This window comes from Pseudonaja textilis, chromosome 5, assembly GCF_049901715.1.
Source record: "Pseudonaja textilis isolate UNSWEBS1 chromosome 5, rPseTex1.2, whole genome shotgun sequence".
NCBI classification, from domain to species: Eukaryota; Metazoa; Chordata; class Lepidosauria; order Squamata; family Elapidae; genus Pseudonaja; species Pseudonaja textilis.
In genome coordinates, this window is record NC_141994.1 from 23591811 (window position 1) to 23615811 (window position 24001).

The 24001-nt window shown below is 41.4% G+C and overlaps 1 protein-coding gene across 2 annotated transcripts in view; it reads right to left on the reverse strand.

Moving 5' to 3' along the window:
- COG5 (component of oligomeric golgi complex 5) overlaps positions 1–24001 on the reverse strand; it is a 130794-nt gene that overhangs the window by 61047 nt on the left and 45746 nt on the right. For both annotated transcript variants that reach the window (XM_026701333.2, XM_087935538.1), the window contains exon 8: positions 910–1072. In XM_026701333.2, coding sequence (XP_026557118.1) covers positions 910–1072 — 163 coding nt within the window. The remainder of the gene's footprint in view (positions 1–909; positions 1073–24001) is intronic.

Below are 24001 nucleotides of genomic sequence, written 5' to 3' on the forward strand. Positions count from 1 at the left end.
GACGATTAACCAGTGGAACTTCTTGCTTCCAGAAGTTGTGGGTGCTTCATCACTGGAGGCTTTTAAGAAAAGACAGGACAGCCATTTGTCTGAAATGGTAGAGTGGGGTGGACTAGAAGACCTCCAAGGTCCCTTCCAACTCTGATCGTCCTAAAGGTTCTTTTTCAAGAGGCAACTGGATTCTCTGTTTTTTCTTTGGAGATGTTTCACTTCTCATCCAAGAAGCTTCTTCAGCTCTGACTGAATGGTGGGGAAATGGAAGGATTTATACTCCTTGCAGACAGCTGGTCATTTGCATCCTTTTAGAGAGTCATTGAGGCCACTTGGAGGTTTGACTGTATCTTCGGGGTAACCTGGATGTTTATGCCCTGTGTCCTTTAACTGTTGAACACAGGTGCGGGCTGTTGGGGATGGGTCTGTTTTGTCTCCATCTCAGCAATTCCAAGAAGGCCCCACACTCATTTGCACCACTCAAGTGACTCTGAGGACACAGACAAACCTCCAAGTGGCCTCAACGGCTCTCTAAAGGGACGCAAATGAATATTCCTGTCTGCAAGGAATATTCCTGTCTGCAAGGAATATGAATCCTTCCATTCCCCACCATCCTGTCAGCGCTGAAGAAGCTTCTTGGATGAGAAGCAAAATGTCTTCAAAAAAACCCCAGAAAGTCCAGTTGCCTCTTGAAAAAAGCACCTGGGGGACAGCCACAACCTTGGGTTGACTGAGAATCTCCACAGATTTCCAACTCTGATATTCTATGTTCTGTTTTTTCAGAGCTGTTCTAACTTCAGTCGTTAAATGAATGTTTTAAGTCAAGGATTGCCTGTCTAATACCCTCTTTATGGCGATGTATCAAATTACAAAGCACCACTTTGCCTAATATAGCAAAATAAGGAATATGCAAGGTACCTCTAGCTACTTGAGAGGGCTGAGTCAAAACTTTAAAATCCAAAGCGTTGCTGACATTCTCCTCCAAGGCTGTGCAATATCCCTCCACCACATTAGCGATTGTAACTTTTAATGTTCCGAGATTGTAGAAAACTTGAAGAGCAGTTCCTTCTTGAGTAGGATTCTAGAACAGAGGAAAGAAATCAAGAAATCAAGAGAAAAAATGAGGGATCTGCTTTTAAGCAAGAGATTTACCTCAGGCATCAGCGCTGTTGCCATTCTTCCAAGCTCACACAAACTTTGGCTTCCTGCTCAGATTAATCCATTTTGTTTTATATTTGTGTGCAACAACCTCATTTAGGAGGGTCTTCCCAGTTTAATGACTAACTTATCTGCTTTTTAACCACGTTGCATTAATACATTACAATGGAAATATACCTATACATTATCAAACCTCAATACAGAGGTGTGCTATTTACAATGCACCTTATGATCACTCTAATATAAAGTAGCTGTGATGACCCGGGGGGGATACAAAATAAACACAGTCACAAAAACCCAGTGAAGCCCCTTTTTTTCCTTCACTTTGCTTCCAAGCTTCAAATATCCTCAAACTCCCACACAAACAGTTACAAGAAGGAGGAAAAAAGCAACACAAACCAGGCAAGATAAGACGTCTATAGATAGCAGAACACACACTGGGAAGGACGCCAAACTGAGAGAGGAACTACAAACTAGAGATATTTCCATGCTTTATTTCCAGCGTTTGCCACTACACAGGTTCCTCTTCTTATTCAGTTGTCACAGCTGCAGCCCATGAAGAGGATCAAGGCCCTCTCATCCTCAGTAGACCACGTCTCTCCCTTATCTTCTCCTCCCTGCGTGTCCTAGGATGGAGAGGGGATGGGCCTAGGTCCTCCTCTAACTGCCCAGCCGGCCTCTGCCCTTCCCCAGCCTCCTCCACAACCTCCGGAGCCACACTTCTACTCCCTGTCAGCTGTTCCTCTTCTCCCTCAGAGTCAGTCTCCACTAGAGGCATGACTGCATTAACAGAGGAATACAATCAAGATAGTGTGAAGTGTTAATTCCACTTTATAATGTTTTGATAAGATCGCATTCGGAACATTGCATCCAGTTTTGGTCGCCACGATATTAAAAAAAAATATTGAGACTCTAGAAAGAGTGCAGAGAAAATCAACAAAGATCATTAAGGGACTGGAGAATAAAACATTCGAAGAACGGTTGCTGGAATTGGGTATGTCTAATCTGATGAAAAGAAGGACTAGGGGAGACATGATAGCAGTCTTCCAATATCTCAGAGGCTGCCCCAAAGAAGAGGGAGTCAAGCTATTCTCTAAAGCACCTGAGGGCAGGACAAGAAGCAATGGGTGGAAACTAATCAAGGAGAGAAGCAACTTAGAACTAAGGAGGAAATTTCCTGGCAGTTGGAACAATTAATCAGTGGAACAACCTGACTCCAGAAGTTGTGGATGCTTCATCATTGAGAGACTTTAAAGAAGAGATTGAACAGTAATTTTTCTGGGGTGGGTCTCCTGCCTGAGCATGGGGTTGGACTACAAGACCGCTAAGGTCACTTCCAACCCTGTTATCATGTTATTCTGGATACAAAGTTCATTTAATTCACTTGGGCAGGTTGACTATGACTTAAGTCCCTTTAATTTAGTTGGGTACAGATTACCCAACTAAATTAAGAATAAAAATCTAAATTAAGAATAAGAATAAAAATCTCTACCCAACTAAATTAAGAATAAATCCAGAGATCCCCGGCCCGCATCAATACAAACTCTATTTGCCTTGATACTATACAATTTTCCAACGCAACCCTTTTTTTGAGCAGTCTTCTTTTAGAACCAGTAAATTGCTTTTTATTTAGCATTATTTGTTCATTCAAAATGTGCAGAAATAAGACGTTTCTTTGGTCATGGTACAGTGTGGAAATTCCACCATATTCTTTCATTTTGCCATAAACCCACTGTTTTGTTTTATCTAATCTATATATATAAAAGCGAAATACCCCTCATGCATCATCACAAAATCTCCAGAACTGTAAAGCCTACAAACTTGAAATTTGGCCCATATGTTCCTCTTGGCTTCTAGGGGCTCACTAAGAAAGGATTTTTCCAAATGACCATGAGAGCAATTAGTCTTTCCTATATTATTATTATTAACACACTCTGATGCTAAGGAGTTTTATTCCCCCTCCTCACCTGAAAAGAAATCTCTTCCAAATGCAGAACACAGAGGAGAGGAGTTTCAGTTTCAATTTCACAGCACCAAGTAGCTTTAGTACAGAACAGTGGAGCTAAACCATGCCAGAGCTCCTTGCTGTCTCCTTCCTCACAACGAATACTGCTACAGTTTCCAAACAGCCCTCAACTCTCTCACACACTGACAGGACGCTAGCCAGATGAATACCGATGGATGCTGGTAGGCAGAGGCACAATTTTTTCCCCTTATTTTCCTCCCCAAAAACTAAGCCTGACCACATAGTTACGTAATGAAGCACAGGTATAGAGGTAGTCTTTTATATTAGTTTTGTAAGCAATTGTTCCTGTCTTAAAATATTTTATACCCCTTTTTTTTGCACCAGTTTATTTTCAGCTCATTTTTAGTATTCTCAGGCTGTAGTATGTAAGTAAGACATGTGGGCAGACGCTGCATTAAGTCACATCGCTTTGCAGCTCTCTATATGGTAAACCTTCACTTTATAGTTAGAGGAAGAGTCTGTACATTTGAACATATGTAATTTATTTTACATAATTGCCCAATTTGTGTAATTGCATGGATCCTTTGCTTCAATCTATATCATTTATATAATATGGACATACTATATAAAATCCTGGATATTCTGCCTAGCTAGGAAGAGAAGGGTGGCGGTGGAAACCATTTTAAGCTGTTTTTTTCCATTTCTAATTTGAATGTCAACTATATGAAAAAAAGAGAGATCAGAATCCTGAATTACAGATTAGATGAACAGCTTTTTGGGATCCTTACGTTAAAACAACGTATTTCACCTGCGGTCAGAAGCCAAACATTACATAAAATAAAGCCCTTTATCTGAACAAAACCGTTACAAATGAGAATTGTGTATTTGGATCTGATTGGGAGGGGATAATAAAGGTGACACCGAAATATAATTTGCATTTCTTCGTTCTTTTACTCTGTTTTGCAAAATATGGTCTTATTGTTGTTCTGCATTTTGTTTTATGATGCCTCCTCTTCTTCCTCTCTGCAAACCCCACTCCCTTCTAGCAAGGATGATGTTACCTAATGGGGTAATGAAATGTAAGTACCCCACAGCCTATTCCTTCTCCTGCTCCTCCTGCTCTTCCCCTCCGCCTGCTGCTCCACCCCAACCTCCTCCTGTTCCTGCTGCTCCATCTCCCCTCCCGCACCTCCTTCCCTCCTGCTCCCCCTTTCCCCTGCTCTTCCTCCTGCTCCTCCTCCCTCTCCTGCTCTCCTCCTGCTCCCACCCTCCTCCTTCTCCCATCCTCCTGCTCCTGCAGCTCTTCCCCTCCCCCTCCTCCTTCCCTCCTGCTCCCCCTCTCCTCCTGCTCCTCCTTCCCTCCTGCCCCTCTCCTCCTGCTCTTCCTCCTGCTCCTCCTCCCTCCTGCTCCTCCTTCCTCCTGCCCCTCCTCCTTCCCCTCCTCCTCCTCCCCCTCTCCTCCTGCTCTTCCTCCTGCTCCTCCTCCTCCCCCTTTTCTCCTGCTCTTCCTCCTCCTCCTCCTCCCCTCTCTTCCTGCTCCTGCTTTCCCTCCTGCTCCACCCCACCTTCCTCCTTCTCCCATCCTCCTGCTCCTGCTGCTCCTCCCCTCCCCCTCCTGCTCTTGTTCCTCCTCCTTCCCCTCCTTGTGCTCTTTCACCTGCTCCTCCTTCTCTTCCCCTCCACCCCACACTCCTCCTTCTCCCCTTCTCCTGCTTCTGCTGCTCCCCCTCCCCCCTCCTCCCCCTCCTCCTGCTCTTCCTCCTGCTCTTCCTCCCCTCCCGCTCCTGCTCCTCCTTCCCTCCTGCTCCCCCTCCTCCTTCCCCTCCTCTCCTCCTGCTCCTCCTCCCCTCCTCCTGCTCTTCCTTCTGCTCCTGCTTCCCCTCCTGCTCCACCCCACCCTCCCCCTTCTCTCCTCCTCCTGTTCCTGCTGCTTCTCCCCTCCCCTCCTGTTCTTGCTCCTCCTCCTTCCCCTCCTTGTGCTCTTCCCCTCCTCCTGTTCCCCCCTACGCCCTCCTGCTCCTGCACCCCTTCACCTGCTCTTGCTCCTCCTACTGCTCCTTCCCTCCTCTCCTGTTCCTTCTCCTGCTCTTCCCCCTTCTCGTTATCCTGCTCCTCCCCCTTTCTTTTACATAATTTACATACCTAATGTCCCCATGACATAAATTACAGCACACAAGAAATCCCACACTCCCCCCTCCCAAAAAATCTGGGTAATGATTAAAATAGTCCTCAACTTACAACCACAATGGAGCCCAACATTTCTGTTGCCAAGCGAGACATTGGTTAAGTGAATTTTGCCCCTTTTTATGACTTTCTTGCCACAGCTGTTAAGGGAATCTCTAACCTTCAGACATGGTGGTCCAAGGTAAGTTAGAATCCCTGCTGGTTTCCAGTTAATAATTAAGAGATACCCTTTTTTCTCTATGTGGTAATAAATTCTGGTTAAAATTACCCTGTTTCCCTGAAGATACGACCTACCCTGAAAGTAAGTCCTAGCTTGGTTTTTACACGTGAGCCCAATATAAGCCCTACCCCCCCAAATAAGCTCTAATTAAGGTCCCGCCCACTCCAGAATTTCTAATTTGCATTAATCATCAGAACAATCATGCAGTAATAATTAATGTAGGATCCGAAAGGCAATTCTACCGTGTTTCCCCAAAAGTACAACCTACCCCGAAAGTAAGCCCTAGCTTGATTTTTACATGTGTGCCCAATAAAAGCCCTACCCACAAAATAAGCCCTAGTTAAGATCCCACCCACTCCAGAGTGCACAGATAAAAATTAAGCTAGGTTGGGGATGGTGGGGTGGAGCTTCCCTACTACTTACCTTTGGACATTTGTAGCCAGGCCTCGCACACCCAGACACCTGCCTTGCCAGCCCATTTCTTCTGCAGCCGGCAAGGCTGGCAAGGCTTTCCTGAAGGTCTCTGTAACTGATAACAAAGTTCCGGATCAATTCAGAGCTCTGTTATCGGCTGTAGAGGCCTTCAGGAAAGCCTTGCCATCTGCAGAAGTTCCTGAAGGCCTCTGACAGTGAAAAGGAGGCCGGGGGCGACTCGCGCAAGTGAGGTTAGTCAATGGATGACATCCCCCCAAAATAAGACCTAGTGCCTCTTTTGGTGGCAAAGAAATATAAGACAAGGTCTTATTTCCGGGGAAACCAGGTAGGTTTGTGGCATAAATTTCAGGGAGCGCCCTTCTTGCTCCGATGATGATGATGATGATGATGGTTAGAATTTATATTGCCGCCTATTTGCCATGGTGACTCGAGGTGGCTTACACAATGTAAAACCATATTTAAAATAAAAAAATAAAAAAAATGATAAAAACTAACAAAAAGAATCAAATAAATTAATAAAGTACAATAGAACAAAATCTGGAAAAAATAAGAAAAATAAAAAATTATCCCCCATCATGCGATTATTCAGAATTTAATGAACAAGACAGAGAACCTATAGAAATTAAAGTGATTATATGCAGGGGAAGGAAAAAAATCGGATTATCAACCCAAGGGAAGAGAAATTTCTCTCAGGTTTCTTCCAGCTTCACTAGGCACAATTTGGATTGTGCTGCAGAAGATATTGTTGATTAATGTTGTGTATGCATTTGTAGCTGGGCTAATTTCATTATTTTAGAACCTGCTAAGAATCAAGCCGTCAGCTACAATGTGCACAAACACTGTGCACTGGTAAATTATTTAGTGCAACGTGTATCTTATGAAAAAGGGAACAAACTTTGGAAATGCACTCAGATACTGGGCTCGTACTACCATATGCGGTGGACTTGCCCAAAGATTTTAAAAAAAAAGTTGGACGAAAATTCATGCATGGTTAGAGAAAATGTTAAAGCAACATATAGATTTAAAGCCAGAAATATTTTTGTTAGGTATTTTGAACAGAAAAATAGAATAAAGGGAAAGTGTATTTAGTACTACATGTTTTGACGGCAGTGGGAATTGTATTTGCACAACACTGGAAAAATGAGGAAATTCCTTCAGATGAAAATATAACCAAAAAAATATTAGATTGTGTGGAAATGGATAGGTTAGATAAAGGATAAAGATAGAATACAATAGAATAGAATAGAACAGAACAGAATAGAATAGATGGAGCGGAGAGTGGAATGGAATGGAATGGAATGGAATAGAATGGAATAGAATAGAATAGAATAGAATAGAATAGAATAGAATAGAATAGAATAGAATAGAATAGAATAGAATAGAATAGAATAGAATAGAATAGAATATGTAATAGGTAATATATAATACATAATATGGAATGGAATGGAATAGAATAGGAGCATCCTATCAAATTCTGTACCTGTCAATAGTGGTGTCCCCCAAGGCAGTTTTCTAGGACCAACTCTCTTCATACTCTACAAAAATGACCTCTGTGACCATATTAAGAGCAACTGCTTTCTCTTCGCTGATGATGTAAAGCTGTTCAATACCACAGACAATACTGCTACCCTTTAAAAAGATCTTGACTATGTATCAGAATGGTCAAACTTATGGCAACTTCAAATCTCAACAAATAAATGCTCTGTCTTACATATTGGCAAAAAAATCAGAAAATAAAATACAAACTGAATAGTCAAGACCTTGTTGATGATCCAAGCTCTGTAAAGGACCTTGGAATACTCATATCTGATGGTCTAAGTGCTAGAGCCCACTGTAACTACATAGCCAAAAAGGCATTAAGAGTTGTTAACCTAATCCTACATAGCTTTTTCTCTGGTAATATCACACTACTAACTAGAGCATACAAAACATTTGCTAGACCAATACTCGAATATAGCTCATCAGTCTGGAACCCACATTACGTATTTGATATTAGCACAGTTGAGAAAGTCCAGAAATATTTCACAAGAAGAGTTCTCCACTCCTCTACTCATAGAATACCTTATGCCACCAGACTTGAAATTCTAGACCTAGAAAATCTTGAATTACACTGTCTTCAGTCTGATCTAAGTATGGTATATAAAATCATACATTGCAATGTCCTACCGGTCAATGAATACTTCAGCCTCAACCATAACAACACTAGAGCAAACAATAGATACAAACTCAAGGTTAACCGCACCAAACTTGATTGCAGGAAATACGACTTCAGCAACAGAGTGGTCAAGGTTTGGAATACTCTACCTGACTCTGTGGTTTCTTCCCCAAATCCCAAAAACTTTAACCTTAGACTGTCTACTATTGACCTCACCCCTTTCCTAAGAGGTCTGTAGGGGGCATGCATAAGCGCACCAACGTGCCTACCGTCCCTGTCCTATTGTTTCTTTAATTTTTCTTATATGTACCCATTTCATGTATTCATAACTATGTTTATACTTACGCCTATTATCTTGTAAGTGATTGACAAATCAAAATAAAATAAAATAAACAAACAAACAAACAAACAAATAAATAAATAGATAGAACATATGGAATGGAAAATGTAATATGGAATGGAATGGAACGGAACGGAACGAAACAACAGAACAGAATAGGAATAGAACAGAAAAGAACATATGTAATATGTAATATATGTAATATATGTAATATATGTAATATGTAATATGCAATAGGAATAGAATAGAATAGCAGAATTGGAAGGAACCTTGGAGGTCTTCTAGTCCAGACCCCCTGCAGACAAATGGTTATCCAACATCTTTTTAAAAACTTCCAGTGTTGGAGCATTCACAACTTTTGGAGGTAACAGAAGACACAGAATATTTTTTAACTTGGGATTTGTTTTATCAATGGTTAGATAATAAAGGTAGAAATTAGAAGCTGGAAGAATATCACTATATACAAGTAAAGAATATTATTCTTACTATTGCTGTGTATATGCAAAATGACCTGGACAATACACTGTCTATTAAATACTTATATATATGTTAAAGAAAAATTTATTGATTCCCTGCAGTTAAAGACTGTTCCTGGGAGAGCTTTTCTCCAGCCAGAAGGTAACTGGACATTGGGGGCAAAGTTGGAGCTAATAAAGGGACTCTTATTATCTGTGTGCCACACTCCTTTGGGTCATCACAGGTTCTATCATTTTACTTCTGTCCTGTTTACACTCTTTTCATCTCTTCCTTTTTATTGTTGCAAACTTCCTAGAGAAGCCCCACAGAGAGAGAGACAGGCTGCAAAAATATTTAACAAACAGATAATGATCAATGTTGATCATCAGTAGTACTACGTAACATTAAAAGCCCTGGCGTGAAATTAACCAGCTCTGGATGACAGGTAGTCCTCAATTCACAATCACAATCGAGCCCACAATATATGTCGTTAAATGAGACATTTGTCAAGGGAGTTTTTCTCCCGTTTTACAATCTTTATGCCATAGTGGTTAAGTGAATCACTGCAGTTGTTAAGTTAGTCACCCGGTCATTAAGTGAATCTAGCTTCCCCCCTTGCCTTCACTCGTCAGGAGATTGCAAAAGGGGATCGTGTGACCTCCCCGGGACACCACAACCGTCGTAAATATGAATCAATTGCCAAGCACCAGAATTTTGATCACGTGTCCATCAGGACGCTGCAACAGTTGTAACTGTGAAAAACGGCCATAATGTCAGAGTATTTGCAGCATGACTACTATTATGAGACAATCCAGGAGCAAAACACAGCACACAGAGACTTAAGACATTTAACAGTGATTTATCTACAAGACATACAGAAATATACGTGGTAGGCAAATACCTTACAAGCAATCAATCCTCTTAACTCTACACGGAGAACTCTGCAATGGAGACGGGACACAAGGAGAGAGAAAAAATGTCCTCTAATGGCTGCCTTATCTAAACTTCTGTGGACTCATTCTTCATCTGAAAAGAGCAATCCCCTTGGTATGCTGATTCATCTTCAATTGCATCAGCCTTACAGCAGCTGGCAGCTATTACATCTTATATCTCAACACGTAAGCCTTTTCCCCCCAGTGCCGTTGTAACTGTGAATGGTCATTGAATGAGCTGTTGTTAAGTCAAGGACTGCCTGTATGTAAAAGTGTCATATACGAAGGAATGTCAACAAAGGAGGTTGTTGTATTTACAAGGTTTTGAATGGAAAAATTGATGATATAAATGACTTAAGTCATGATAAATCAACGTGACTCAGAGTGGACAGACCTATTCACATATCTTCTCGGATACTAACACAGCTATTAATTATATTTCTCGTCAAGATTGGGGTGAGGAGTGTTAATCAACATTTCATTCCATTGATTATGCAGCTGCATATTTTAAAAAAATTATTTGGTGCAAAGCTAGGATGATTAAACAACTGTGTCTTCATGAATAAACCAAAAGGCAAGAAGTTTATTCCTCGGCCTATAAATAGATATTACTGGCATTTGAAAAAAAAAGGTCCCTGCAATTTTTATTTCTAAAATCTACACATTAGTGCTCTCTAAAGTAAACAGCTAGCTGGTTACTCTTATCAGCAAATTTTATTTTTAAGGGAAGCTTATTAACCTTGAGAGGAACTGTAAGTTTTCAAGAAAAAATAGTAACAAAAACAGGCATTTAAACATTACATGACAAAATTTCTCAAAGAAACTGCAGCGCTGAATAAAAGGAGACAGACTGAGGTTTGGTTGCTAGAAATAATTAGTTCTTTCAGTTTGTTTTTATTAGAAGATGAATGTTACCGTAATCAAACTATAAAGCCAGTTTGGTCCAGTGGTTAAGGCGAGAAATTGGGAGACAGTGAGTTCTAGTCCTGCCTTAGCTGTGAAAGCTGTCTGGCTTACTTTGGAGCAATCACTAGGAGACTGTGAGTTCTAGTCCCCCCTTAGCCATGAAAGCCAGCTGGGTGATTTGGGGCCAATTATAAGGAGATGGTGAATTCTAGTCCTGCCTTAGCCATGAAAGCCAGATGGGTGATATTGGGCCAATCACCAGGAGGTTGTGAGTTCTAGTCCCGCCTTAGGCATGAAAGCCAGCTGGGTGCCTTTGGGCCAATCACCAGGAGGTTGTGAGTTCTAGTCCCGCCTTAGGCATGAAAGCCAGCTGGGTGACTTTGGGCCAATCACCAGGAACTTGTGAGTTCTAGTCTCACCTTAGTCATAAAAGCCACCTGGGTGATTTTGGACCAATCCTTCTCTCTCAGCCCAACCCACCCACAGGGTTGTGGTGTGGGAAAAACAGGAAGAGGAAGGTGGAGTTGGATATGTCCGTTGCCTTAATTTGTAAAAATAACGAAGGCAGGATACAAATGAATAAATATATATATCAAGATTTAAGTACATTTAAGCTATGATAAACTTGAAACAGTGGAATGTGATATTTGTGAACCTGCCTGGGAAAGTCTGGATGAAAAATTGTGGATGGCCGATTATCTACTCACTAAATCCTCCGCTCTAATTTTATACTTCTGAGTCAGTGACACCTACTCACTTCAGACACCTAAAACCATGCCTCTTCGCTTTTTATCAAAAGTGACATAAATGCTTGGTTGGAGTTGGATGGAGAACCTCACTATACTTAAAATAATGCCTTGCCAACAGGATAAATGCTCATCATGTATTTGGATTACATGATTTATTCAGTATAATGTCACAAGGAGGAGAGAGACCCTGGTTGGCTGTGGAAGTTAAGCTGGGTTTTGAGGCTAAACCAGAGTTGTCCAAGTTCGGCCACTTTTAGATTTGTGGACTTCCAACTCCCAGAATTCCCCAGCCAGTATTTGGACTTGTGAACTTCAAACCCCAGAATACCTCAGCCATTATGCAGACTTGTGGCTTTCATCTCCCAGAATTCCTCAGCTAATATGTGGATTTATGGACCTTGACTCCCAGAATTCACCAGCCACCAGGTGGATTTATGGACCTCAACTCCCAGAATTCCCTAGCCATCAAGTGGACTTGTGGACTTCAACTCCCAGAATTCCCCAGCCATCAGGTGGACTTGTGGACTTCAACTAGAAATTTCCTGCCACTTAGAACGACAAATCGGTGGAACGACTCGCCTCCAGAAATTGTGGATGCTCCAACATTGGAGGTTTTTAGAAAGAGATTGGACAACCAATTTGTCTGAAATGGTATAGGGTTTCTTGTCTAAGCAGGGGGTTGGACTAGAAGACCTCTAAGATCCCTTCCAATTCCGTTATTCTGTTTTTTTCTATTAAACTGTTGGATGGTGTAACCCATTTGCCTCAGATCATTTAATTCACGGTGCCAGATAAACAAATCTTGTGCCTTTTCTTCGCAGACATTAATTCTGCCATTAATCGGTGACAGAAAGACTCAATGGAAGGACGTGCTTCAGTCAGATTGCTGAATGTTCATGCTTTATTTAAATGTGCCACAATGACCTTTAAAAAGGGATTAATTGTGAATTAGGTTTATAATTGGAGTCTGGTAAAGAAAGATCACTTCTTTCTATGACCGGAAAGATGACCCAATGTTCTTCAGATTATTTCTAATAATGAACTAAGAATCGACTGAGTCTTGGGGACAAAGGAAATGTTGCCACGGCTCGTGAAAACACTGAATTATTTAAGTCCAATTTTGCAACATGCTACATTTCATATATAATAAAATAGACTCCCATCTCCCATTACGGGAAGTCCTCGACTTATGACCACAACTGAGCCCAAAATCACGGTTGCTAAACAAGATGGTTGTTAAGGGAGTTTTGCTGTTTTACGACCTTTCTTGCCACGGATGTTATGTGAATCCGGCTTCCCTGTTGACCTTGCTTCTCAGAAGATGGCAAAAGGGGAGCATGAGACCTTGGGACTCTGCAACGGTCATAAATATAAGCCAATGGTCATAAGGCAATGGTCACAGGTGTAAAAAAACAGTCATAAATCACCTTTTTCAGTGACATTGTAACTTCGAACAGTCACTAAATGAATGATTGTAAATTGAGAGCTACCTCTATTTTTGCTGAAGGCTGATTTGAGTTCTCCATTAAGGTATCTAGACATATTTTTATTTTGAGGCTCCTTCTCTCTCTCTCCCTTTCTCTCTTTCAAACTCTCTTTTTCTCCCCCACAATCTCTTTCTCTCTGTCTTTTTCTATCAATCTCTCTCAATTTCTTTCTCTCACAATCTCTCTCTCTTTCAATCTCTCTTTTTCTCTCTCTCAATCTCTCAATCCCTGTCTCTTTTTCTATCAATCTCTCTCAATTACTCTCTCAATCTTTCTCTCTCTCTTTTTGTATCAATCTCTCTCACTCTCTCAATTTCTTTCTCTCAATCTCTCTCTCCCCTTTTTATTAATCTCTCAATCTTTCGCAATCTTTTTCTCTCTCACAATCTCTCTCTCAATTTTTCTCTCAATCTCTCTTTTTCTATCCATCTCTCAATTTCTTTCTCTCTATCAATCTTTCTTAATCTCTCTCTCTTAATCTCTCTCTTTTACTATCAATCTCTCTCAATATTTCTCTCTCAATCTTTCTCACACAATTTCTCTTTCTCTCAATCTCTTTCTCTCTCATTTTCTATCAGTCTCTCTCTCCATTTTTTCACTAAATCTCTTTTGCTCTCTTTTTCTCTCACAATCTCTTTCTCTCTCAATCTTTCTTAAAATCACTTTCTTTCTCAAACTTTCTCTTTTTCTCTCTCTCAATCTCTTTCACTCTCAAGCTTTCTCTCTCAATCTCTCTAAAGACCACTCTATCTCAAACTTTCCCTCTCTCTCTCTCTTATTTTTTTAAACAGTTCATGATTCCTTTTCACTTGAAAGCCTCTTGTCGTGACAGGTAGCTGCAGTACTTACTTGCAACAGTTGCTTCGCCTCTCCGTTTCTATTTTAAAAAATGTTTGCAGCAACAATGAGAAACCTAATTAAATTGTGTGGCACACTGCTGTACCAGCACAATAAGAACAACAGGGACGTGGGGGAAAAACAATTTCAAAAATGCCTGTTCCTATTTCTCTTCTATTGTAATTTCTAAACCCCAAAGAACTGATATTCAAGCCCTAACTTAAATGTCTAGTCATTTTTGCCTTAGTCAGCAAAAACATTGGGTGAATTTTATATAGCTGTGGAACAGGTTGGAGATAAAAAGAGGCAGTTTGGTCTAGTGCGAAAGTACCAGGCAAATAAGCGGGAGACTGTGAGTTCCAGTCCCACCTTAGCCATGAAAACCAGCTTGGTGACTTTGGACCAACTACCAGGAGATGGGGAGTTCTAGTCCCTCCTGGCCATAAAAGCCAGCTGGGTGACTTTAGGCCAATCATTAGGAGATGGTGAGTTCTAGTCCCACCTTGGTCATGAAAGCCACCTGGGTGACTTTGGGCCAATCACCGGAAGATTGTGAGTTCTAGTCCCACCTTGGTCATGAAAACCAGTTGAGTGACTTTGAGCCAATCACTAGGAAACGGAGAGTTCTAGTTCCACCATAGCCATGGAAGGCAGCTGTTTGTCTTTGGACAAGTCACCCTCTCTCAGCCCAACCCACCTCACAGGGTTGTTGTTGTTGAGAAAAATAGGAGGAGGAAGGTGTGTTGGACATATTCACCGTCTTGGGTCGTTTGTAAAAATAATAAAGGTGGGATAGAAATAAATAAAATAAAATAAAATAAAATGTATCTTGTGAAGACTCAGACATGTATGGCAATGGAAGCCATTCTGAATGTTTGAAATCCACATTATTTAGAGAGGGAGTACAACATTTAGTTCAGTCATTAGTAGCAAACTTATTTCAAATGAACGCCGGAAATGTAAATGTAAAGAAGGGAACTTTTATCCTTTTTGGTGGACATGTGATAAAGCAAAGAAATGTTGGCGTACGATTCCTATTCTAATACAGAACATTCTTAAAGTGAATATAAATATAAAACCAGAAATTTTTCTTTGGGGTTTAGTGGAAAAAGACTTGGGGGAAAAATGGGGAACTTTGATGTCATATATGTTGATGATAGCCATTTTACTTTATGCACAAAAGTGGAAGGACGTTGCCATCCCCGCAGTGATGAATCATGAATATCTGCAAAAGCTGATGGAGTTAGCAGAGGTGGCTAAATTGACTGCTTTGATCAAAGAAAAAAACACAATCATGTTTGTTTCTACTTGGAAACCACTTCTGGACTTTGTGCTTGAGGTGGGGAAAAAATTTGAAACTCTGATTTATGGTTTTACCGATTCAATAGATCAGTTGTTATAGAAATGGCTCATTTATACTATTACTAGCTGGATACCCGTGCTTTGCTACAAAACTCTATGATCGGGCTTAGTTTTGGAGAGGAAAATAAGTATGTGTGGGAGGGAATTCTGCCTCTGCCTACCAGCATCCATTGGTATTCATCTGGTTAGCATCCTTTCAGTGTGTGAAAGAGTTGAGGGCTGTTTGGAAACTGAAACAGTATTTGTGTGAGCAAGAAGGAGAAAGCAAGGAGCCTGGGCGTGGCTTAGCTCAACTGTTCTATACTAAAGCTGGTTGCTGCTGAGAAACTGAAACTGAAACTCCTCTCCTCTGCTTGTGTTTTGCATTTGGAAGATATTTCTTTTCAGGGGAGTAGAACTCTTTAGCATCGGAGTGTGTTAATAATATATGAAATCCTAATGGCTCTGATGGTCATTTTGAAAAATCCTTTCTTAGTGAGCACCTAGAAGCCAAGAGGAACCTACATGCCAAATTTCAAGTTTGTAGCCTTTACACTTCTGAAGATTTTGTGATGATGCGTAAGTGGTATTTGCTTTTATATATAGAGATGTAAAAGTAAAGAGTTGAGGTTTGATATTATTGTTTTATTCTACTGCACCAAAGTGAGTTGGAAATCTACACCTTTTTTTTCCTTTTCCCCCTTCTTTTCTAAACTTACCCCTTCTTCTTTCCCTCCCCTAATTTCCCCACTATTTTCTTTTCTATTTGATATTATAAACAACTAAAAGCTGGAAAAAGATCTGCAGCACTGATGATGTTGCCTAGTTTGGTAATGAAATGTCTGCAAGAAAACAACCAAGCTCAGAGAGCGCCAAGAACCCCCTCATTAAATGAATCAAATTAAAATAGGGCACTTCAGAATAATTTCCTTTAATTTCTGACAAACACATATTTTCAATGGATTATCATAATACTTTTCTGTTTTCCTCTCCTTTTTAATAATATATTAAATTTCAACATCAGACATTAAAATACAAACTAACATAAAAGGAAAAGGCAATGACAGTACACATTAAAAGTGATGCTGCCAATTAAGAAAGCTATTATGCTATGGATTATCACAATATTTTTTCTTAATTGGCAGCATCCAAGAAACTGTTTCAGTTGAAAACAAACAAAAACAAGAAATGAGAACAAACTAAAGTAAAAAGTCCAAGAAAAGAAAATCACTCTGCAGCAAAAACATATGCAGATCTGTACATTGGGGAAACAAAACAACCACTTCATAGTTTTTGCCTTTCGAGTGTAGATGGACCAGCCATCTTCAGTAGTTGGTTTCAATGGTGATCAACTTCAAGGAAACTACAACCGTGTTTCCTCTGTCTACATGGTGCCATTTTGTTCGCAAATTGCTGATCCACAAAATGGAATCTAATGGAGTCTGAATTTGAGACGCCTCCTTGTTCCGATCTATATTTACTATGGTAACCAAACTGGGAGTCTGAGAAACTGAAGGTCTTTTGAATCTCTCAGCGAGTCTCGCTACAGGAGGCACCAGGATTTTTGTAAAAACTCCACTGTGTTCAGTGGTAACGAGGGGAAAAAAATGTTCCATGCGAAATACAGAGCTTGTACTTTAAGTAAATCCAACCAAGAAAACAAACAAATTAACCTTCATTTTCATTACAATGCACACTGCACTTTTACAAACCATCTCTTAAGCGTGAAGTTGAAACAGGTGGCAGATACGTACTCATTGTTTTGCTAATGTCCAAGAACTTATATCCGTGATGGCGAACCTATGGCACATGTGCCACAGGTGGCACGCAGAGCCATTTGTGCGGGCACCCGAGCCCCAGCCAAAGTTACCTGCACTGCTCATGCGTGCGCCTCCCAGCTGATTTTTGGCCCATTTGAGGCCGTTTTCGCCCTCCCGGAGCCTCGAGGGAAGCCTCTGCAGCCACGGGAAGCCTAAAAATGAGCTTCCACTTCTGGAAATACCAAAAGTGCCAAAACAGGCCCGTTGTCAGCCTCCCAAGGCTCCAGAGGCTTCCATCAAGCCTCCAGGAGGCAAAAACGGCCTCCCTTGGGTTCCAAAGGCCCCCTGGAGGCTGAAAATGGGCACTTCCGGTATTTCCAGAAGGCCTGTTTTTCGGCCTCCTGAGGCTGCAGTGGCTTCCCTCAAGCCTCCAGGAGGGCGAAAACAGCCTCAAACGGGCTGAAAATCAGCTGGGAGGCATGCGCATGTGCAGTGCAGGTAAGGGGGTAGGGGTGTTGCGCACGCATGCACAGAGGGGGTGGGGCGCATTGCATTGTGGGTGCCACGCGCACTTTCAGCACACAACAAAAAGGTTCACCATCACTGCCTTATACAATCCTTATACAGCTTGTTTAGTGACCGTTCAATTACAATGTCACTGAAAAAAAAGTGACTTATGACCGTTGTTCACACTTATGACTGTGGCAGAATCCCCGTGGTCGTGTGATCAATGGGGAAGCCAAATTCGCTTAACAGTCTGGTTACTAACAACTGCAATGATTCACTTAACTGGGGCTCAAAAGGTTGTAAAACGGGGCAAAAATCACTTAACAAATGTCTTACTTAACATAATTTGGGGGCTCAATTGTGTCATGTCAAGGACTACCTGTATTCCTATCCATAATTCTCTTATTAATCCCCTCACTCAATTCCCATGAAAAAACAGTATGTCCCATTACTCTCACATAGGGATCCGATAAAATTTACCACTACTACCAGCAGGATTGCTACCCACTACCATGTTTCCCCGAAAATAAGACCCAACCAGAAAATAAGCCATAGCATGATTTTTTCAGGATGTTCATAATATAAGCTCTACCCCCAAAATAAGCCCCAGTTAAGATAGCCAGCCAGGCGGATGCATTTAGTACCGTATTTCCCCCCAAATAAGACCTAACTGGAAAATAAGCCCTAATGTGTCTTTTGGAGCAAAAATTAATATAAGACCATGTCTTATTTTCAGGGAAACATAGGTATCATTAAAATACTAAATTGTAAGATCTGACAACCCCTCCTAGGATAATAACTTTGCCCCCCAAAATAGAATAGTTTGTAATGTTTCTCTCTCCCATAACATAATCAATCTTGAGTGATGGGGCAAAGGGTTGCTGCCAAGCCCCCCCCCCACTTCTCCCATTACCCATGTCCAAAGCTCCAGTTCCCACATCAGACTTTCATAAAGCAACTATGAGCTTGCTCCCTTTTGTGGGTCTCTTCACAGCCTATCAGTAGGGATACTGTCACTTGCAAACTTTGAAACTTGTTCTGACGGCTTTCATGCCTTTAATAAGGAAGTAAGGCCGCTCAGCTCGTAATTTATTATTGATCCCTCCTTCTCAAGGTGTCTCTTAAGGGCTTGTTTGTGTGGTAATTCAAAAAGAGGAGCGTGGTTTGGGTGGAAACGGAATTCATATTGACACAATCCCCAAAGGTTTCAAACTACCGGTGTCTGCCCTGTTTCTAAGAAATGTTGCTTGATCTATGAACTTGGGGAGTTTGGAGGAGGAACAGAATTTCATTCCGTATAAAGTTTACAACTACCGATAGAAGAGAATATTTTGTTGCTCAGGGTTTTGAACTGTGGGGTCCTTGTTGCTGTCTGAGCTGAGTTGTTTTCTTGTAGATGTTTCCCTGCCAAAGTAGGTACATGATCAATGCTAGGATGTTAGGTAGCACTGATGATGTTACCTAGTTTGGTAATGAAATGTCTGCAAGAAAACAACCCAGTTCAGAAGAGCACCAGGGACCCCACAGTCCTCCTTCTCCTCCTCCCCTTCTCCTTCTCTTCCATCCACAAACCCTTCTAGCACTGATGATGTTACCTAGTTGGATAACGAAATGTCTGCAATAAACCAACCAAGCTCACTAAGAACCCCACAGTTGTCGTTGTCGTCTTCCTCCTCCTCCACCTCCTCCTCCTCCTCTTCCATCCACAAACCCCACTCCCTCCTATCACTGATGATGTTACCTAGTTTGGTAATGAAACGTCTGCAAGAAAACCACCAAGCTCAGAGAGCACCAAAGACCCCAAATTTATAACGGTTTCTCAATCAACTTTAAGATGTCTGGACTTCATGCTGACTGGGGAATTCTGGGAGTTGAAGTTCAGGCCTCTTCATGTCGAAAAACCCTGATTTATAAGCTTGTGTTGGAGGAGTGGCCTTTTTTACATTTTTTAAAAAAACATTTTAGGATCCATCTCACAAGAGGAACGTGTGAACATACCGAGACTTTTACAGCTTCCAGATAATTTTGTGCATCGCAGCTCAGACTTTTAGAATAGAATAGAATAGAATAGAATAGAATAGAATAGAATAGAATAGAATAGAATAGAATAGAATTCTTTATTGGCCAAGTGTAGTTAGACACACAGGGAATTTGTCTTGGTGCAAATGCTCTCAGTGTACATAAAAGAAAAGATACGAGGATTTTTAACAAGGATCATTGTAACACTTCTGACATGCTCTTGATTGGGTCGGTTAGAGAGTCCCCAGGCCCTAGACCCTGTGATGACCTGAGGTGTGGCACAAAGGCAACACAGCCAGATAATCAGTAGGAGTCCCTTTATTAGCTTCAACTTTGCCCTCAATGTCCTGGTTATCTTCTGGGCTGGAGAAAACTTTCCCAGGAACAGCCTGTGGTTGCAGAGAATCAAGTCCAAAACATGGTCAACAAAAACTGTAACTATAAGTCCAATCAAGGCAAAATGGGGTAATTATTCCAACAGGGCAGGAGCAAGAATTCCAGATGTGAAGGCATGGCAATAACTCAACCTGGTTAGGAAGACGTGAGGAACACAGATAACTAAAGTCAACACAAAATAAACTCACATTTGCTCCCAGTAGCTGCCATACTCAACATGCATTTCTTTTTTAACTCTCACTCCCAGCTGTGGCTAATGAAGGGAATCAGGACCTTTTCCTCCCCCGAAAGCCATGCAACCCATGTTGCTCTCCTCCATTCCTCCCTGTGTGCCCTAGGATGAAGAGTGGGTGGGCCTGGGTCTTCTTCTGAACTCCCTCTCTCTTGTTCTATTTCTTCCCTGCTCTGCCCAGCTGGACTTTGCCCTGTCCCAGTTTCCTCCACAGCCAACGGAGCCAGATTCCCACTCCCTGTCAGCTGTTCGTCTTCCTCCTCGGATTCAGACTCCAACAGGAGCATGACAGACCCAAAGGGTCATTTAATTATGTAGTGATGGAAACAATCAAAAACTACTGGCTGATTTCCTTCTTTTCATCTCTGATTTTCTTTTCTCCTGCAATATTTACCTCTTTCCAATATAGTCTTGGTGGGAATGAAATTATAGAAGAGCGATAAACACCCTCACTCATTTACCTCAGGCAATTTACTTTTCCTGAAGTTTAACCAATCTCAAAGCAAATAAATATGTTTCAAGATCACTGCGGCCAGTATTTGTCAAGCTTGACATTTTCCAATATACAATTACAGTCATTAAAACTCATGATAGCTTTCTCTTTTTTTATTTAGTCAAAAGAGCCTATGTTCTTTTATGGAATATAAACACTCATGCATAACAAAAAAAAACAAACTATTGTAATTGATTCTCATTAACAGGGATCCTATTTTATTACAATGTTTCAAACCAATTTAACAATACAAAGCGGACACATAGATATTAACAACAGCTGTTGTGACTAATTAGACGTTTTTGTAACTGAAAATATATATCTTTTTAATTACACACACAGCAGCTTACTGTACTTCAGGTCTTACTGGTACAGATAAATATAAAAACCCATTGGCTCCCCACCAATAGGAACCTTACAGAAGTTATGTATTACAATATTTAATAGTTGAAATAAATTTTTATAAATGTTTGAAGAGTATACAGAACTGGTGGGGGGGGAGAGTTAAGGAAGCCATCAGCCTAGAATTGGTGTGTTGCCACAAATGATCTAAGTGAGTCCAACCCCTCTTGAATTCCATTGACTCTCATTTAATGCCAATTAGTATTGAAGCCAGTATTGAAGCCAGATTCACTTAACGACCGCATTACTAACTCATCACCTGCAGGGATTCACTCAACAACTGTGGCAAGAAAGGTCGTAAAATGGGGCAAATCTCACTTAACAAATGTCTCACTTAACAATTTAGACAGACAGGGGTTTGAAACTAAAGATTAGAAAGACAATAAAAAAAATTGTGTTGAAAATTTTTCAAGACAGATAAACGAATTGTATTATTACTGTGCTGACTCGGGCTGTGACACAAAAATAGCCAAGTCACAAAAATAGAAGAAAGTCCCTTTAATGCCTCCAACTTGGCCCCAATGTCCAATTATCCTCTGCTGGATATCACTCTTAAAGAAAACAGTTTACAGAGGGAGTAAATGCAGTCTGCACCCAAAGTAAAGTTAATTCGAAATAAAAAACCCAACACAAACCACACTGAAGGAATTACTACGGCAGGTCAGGATGATTAATTGCGAACTTCTACCAGATAACGCAGCAACCACAGTTGGGAGGAAGCCAAAACAGAGATAAGCTCTGACAAGAATAATGCATGCTTTCCTTCCAGTAACTTTGCCATCCGCAGTTTGTCCTTTTAAACAGTCCTCCCAGCTGCAGCCTATGAAGGGGATCAAGGCCCTTTCCTCCCCCGTAGACCACACCACTCACGTTTCTCCCTTATCCGCTCCTCCCTGTGTGCCCTAGGATGAAGAGGGGATGGGTCTGGGTCTTCCTCTGAATGCCCATCTGGCTTGAGCCCTTCCCCAGTTTCCTCCACAGCCACAGGAGCTACACTCCCACTCCCTGTCAGCTGTTCCACCTCTCCCTCAGAGTCAGACTCCAACAGGGGCATGACAATTACTTTGTGATTCATATTGATATGTTTATCATGGATATTATTATTATGATTATTGTTATCTCTTTACTTAAAACTAACTTGTGTCCGGATAACATGCTGTTCAGATAGATATGGAACTTTTAATGTTTAAAAAAATGTATTTAAAAAAATATAGATTTTGGGCTCAATTGTGTATTGCAATTCTGTTCTTAAAGTTCTTGAACAGTAGCGAGTTTCTATACAAATAGTAAATTGTTTGAACTTTGTTGTTATGAATTGTTTACAGCACTGTCAAACTCGATTTCATTGAGGGCCACATTAGGGTTGTATTGGACCCCGGGGACCTGGGGTGGGCATGGCCAGCTCAACATCACTCGTGTTGGGGGCACCCCCCTGAGCTTTCTTTTTGGCTGGCAGAGACAACGTGGGCCGGTCCTTCCCTGTTTCCAGGGTGCCCAGGGGTGGGATTCAAAAATCCCAGCAACCAGTTCGCTGCCCAGTTGTTGGGTGGGCGTGGTGGACATGGCCTACTGGAATGTCCTGTTTCTGGCTTCCGGTGGGCCTCCAGAGCCTGGGGGAGGCCGTTTTCACCCTCCCAAGGGTCCAGAGGCTTCCCCCGGGCCTCTCAGAGAGTGAAAACGGCCTCCCCTGGGCTCTAGAGGCCTTCCGGAAGCCGGAAACAGGCCCGTTTCCGGCCTTCCAGAAGGCCCATTTTCCCCCTCCAGAGCCTCCACGCAGACCCTGCATCAAAAATGCGCCATGTGGAGACTCCTGGGAGGGACAGAGCGGGATGGGCAGGGCCAGCTGGTCAGTTGAAATACCGGTGTGGCGAACCAGATGTAACTTTAACATCCGGTTCTCCCAAACTGGTCTGAACCGGTAGAATCCCATACCTGAGGGTGCCCCACAGGCCAGATCTAAGCACCTCGCAGGCCAGATCTGGGCCCCAGGCCTTGAGTTTGCTGCCCCTGCTTTACAGCATGCAGATTTGATCAAAATGGCTGTCTCCTTCCTTAGGGATGGGTCTCTTTTTTTTCCCACCGTATAAATATGCCAGTTCTAGGAGGAATAACAAACATCAAGGGAGCAATAGGCCTTATGTGATGTGCTGTCCTTTTTTTTCTTTTTTCTTTTTAACATTTCGGGAATACAAAACTTGGTAAGCCAGGCCCATCTGAAAATGTATTCTGCTTTGGCTTTCAAGATTCAAACATTCTGCCATCTGTTCCTATGGAAACGCAAAAAAGATATTCTAGGATGTATCACTATCAGCTGATTATATTGCAGAGAAATTTCTGGCTTATTTTAAAACTTGCAAAGATAAGGATTATGTGGAACGGTATATCTACTGTCCACATTACATTATTTTAATGTCCACATTACATTATTTTCATTACATTATTTTCACAGGATGGGAACTTCAACAAGAAACAATCCTTCAGACTCAAAACCAAGGCTGTTTTTTCCAGTGTCTACCCAAGGTCTTGTACAGTGTAGGCAGTCCTTGAGTTACGACCACACAATTGAGCTCAAAATTGATGTCACTAAGTGAGACATTTGTTAAGTGAGTTTTGCCCCATTTTATGAACTTTCTTGTCAGCCCTTAAGTGAATCACTGCAGTTGTTCAGTTAGCGACATGGTTCTTAAGTGAATCTGGACTCCCTGTTGACTTTTACTCAGGTCATGTGACCTCGGGGACACTGAGACCGTCATAAATATGAACCAACTGCCAAGCGCCCAAATTTTGATCACGTGACCATGGGGATGCTACAAAAGTCGTAAGCATGAAAAACAGTCATAAATAAATTGTATTGAGTGCCCTTGTAAATTGTATTGAGTGCCCTTGAGTGAACTGTGCTACCTATATTTGCAAGAAAGTCCTTAGTGTAAATTTTTGCTGGCAGCTGTGAGGTTTATTTGTGAATAAATACAATTAGCATCAAACTAGAGGAACATTTTTAACAGTTTTGGCTGTGCGTAGAACACTTATTTAAT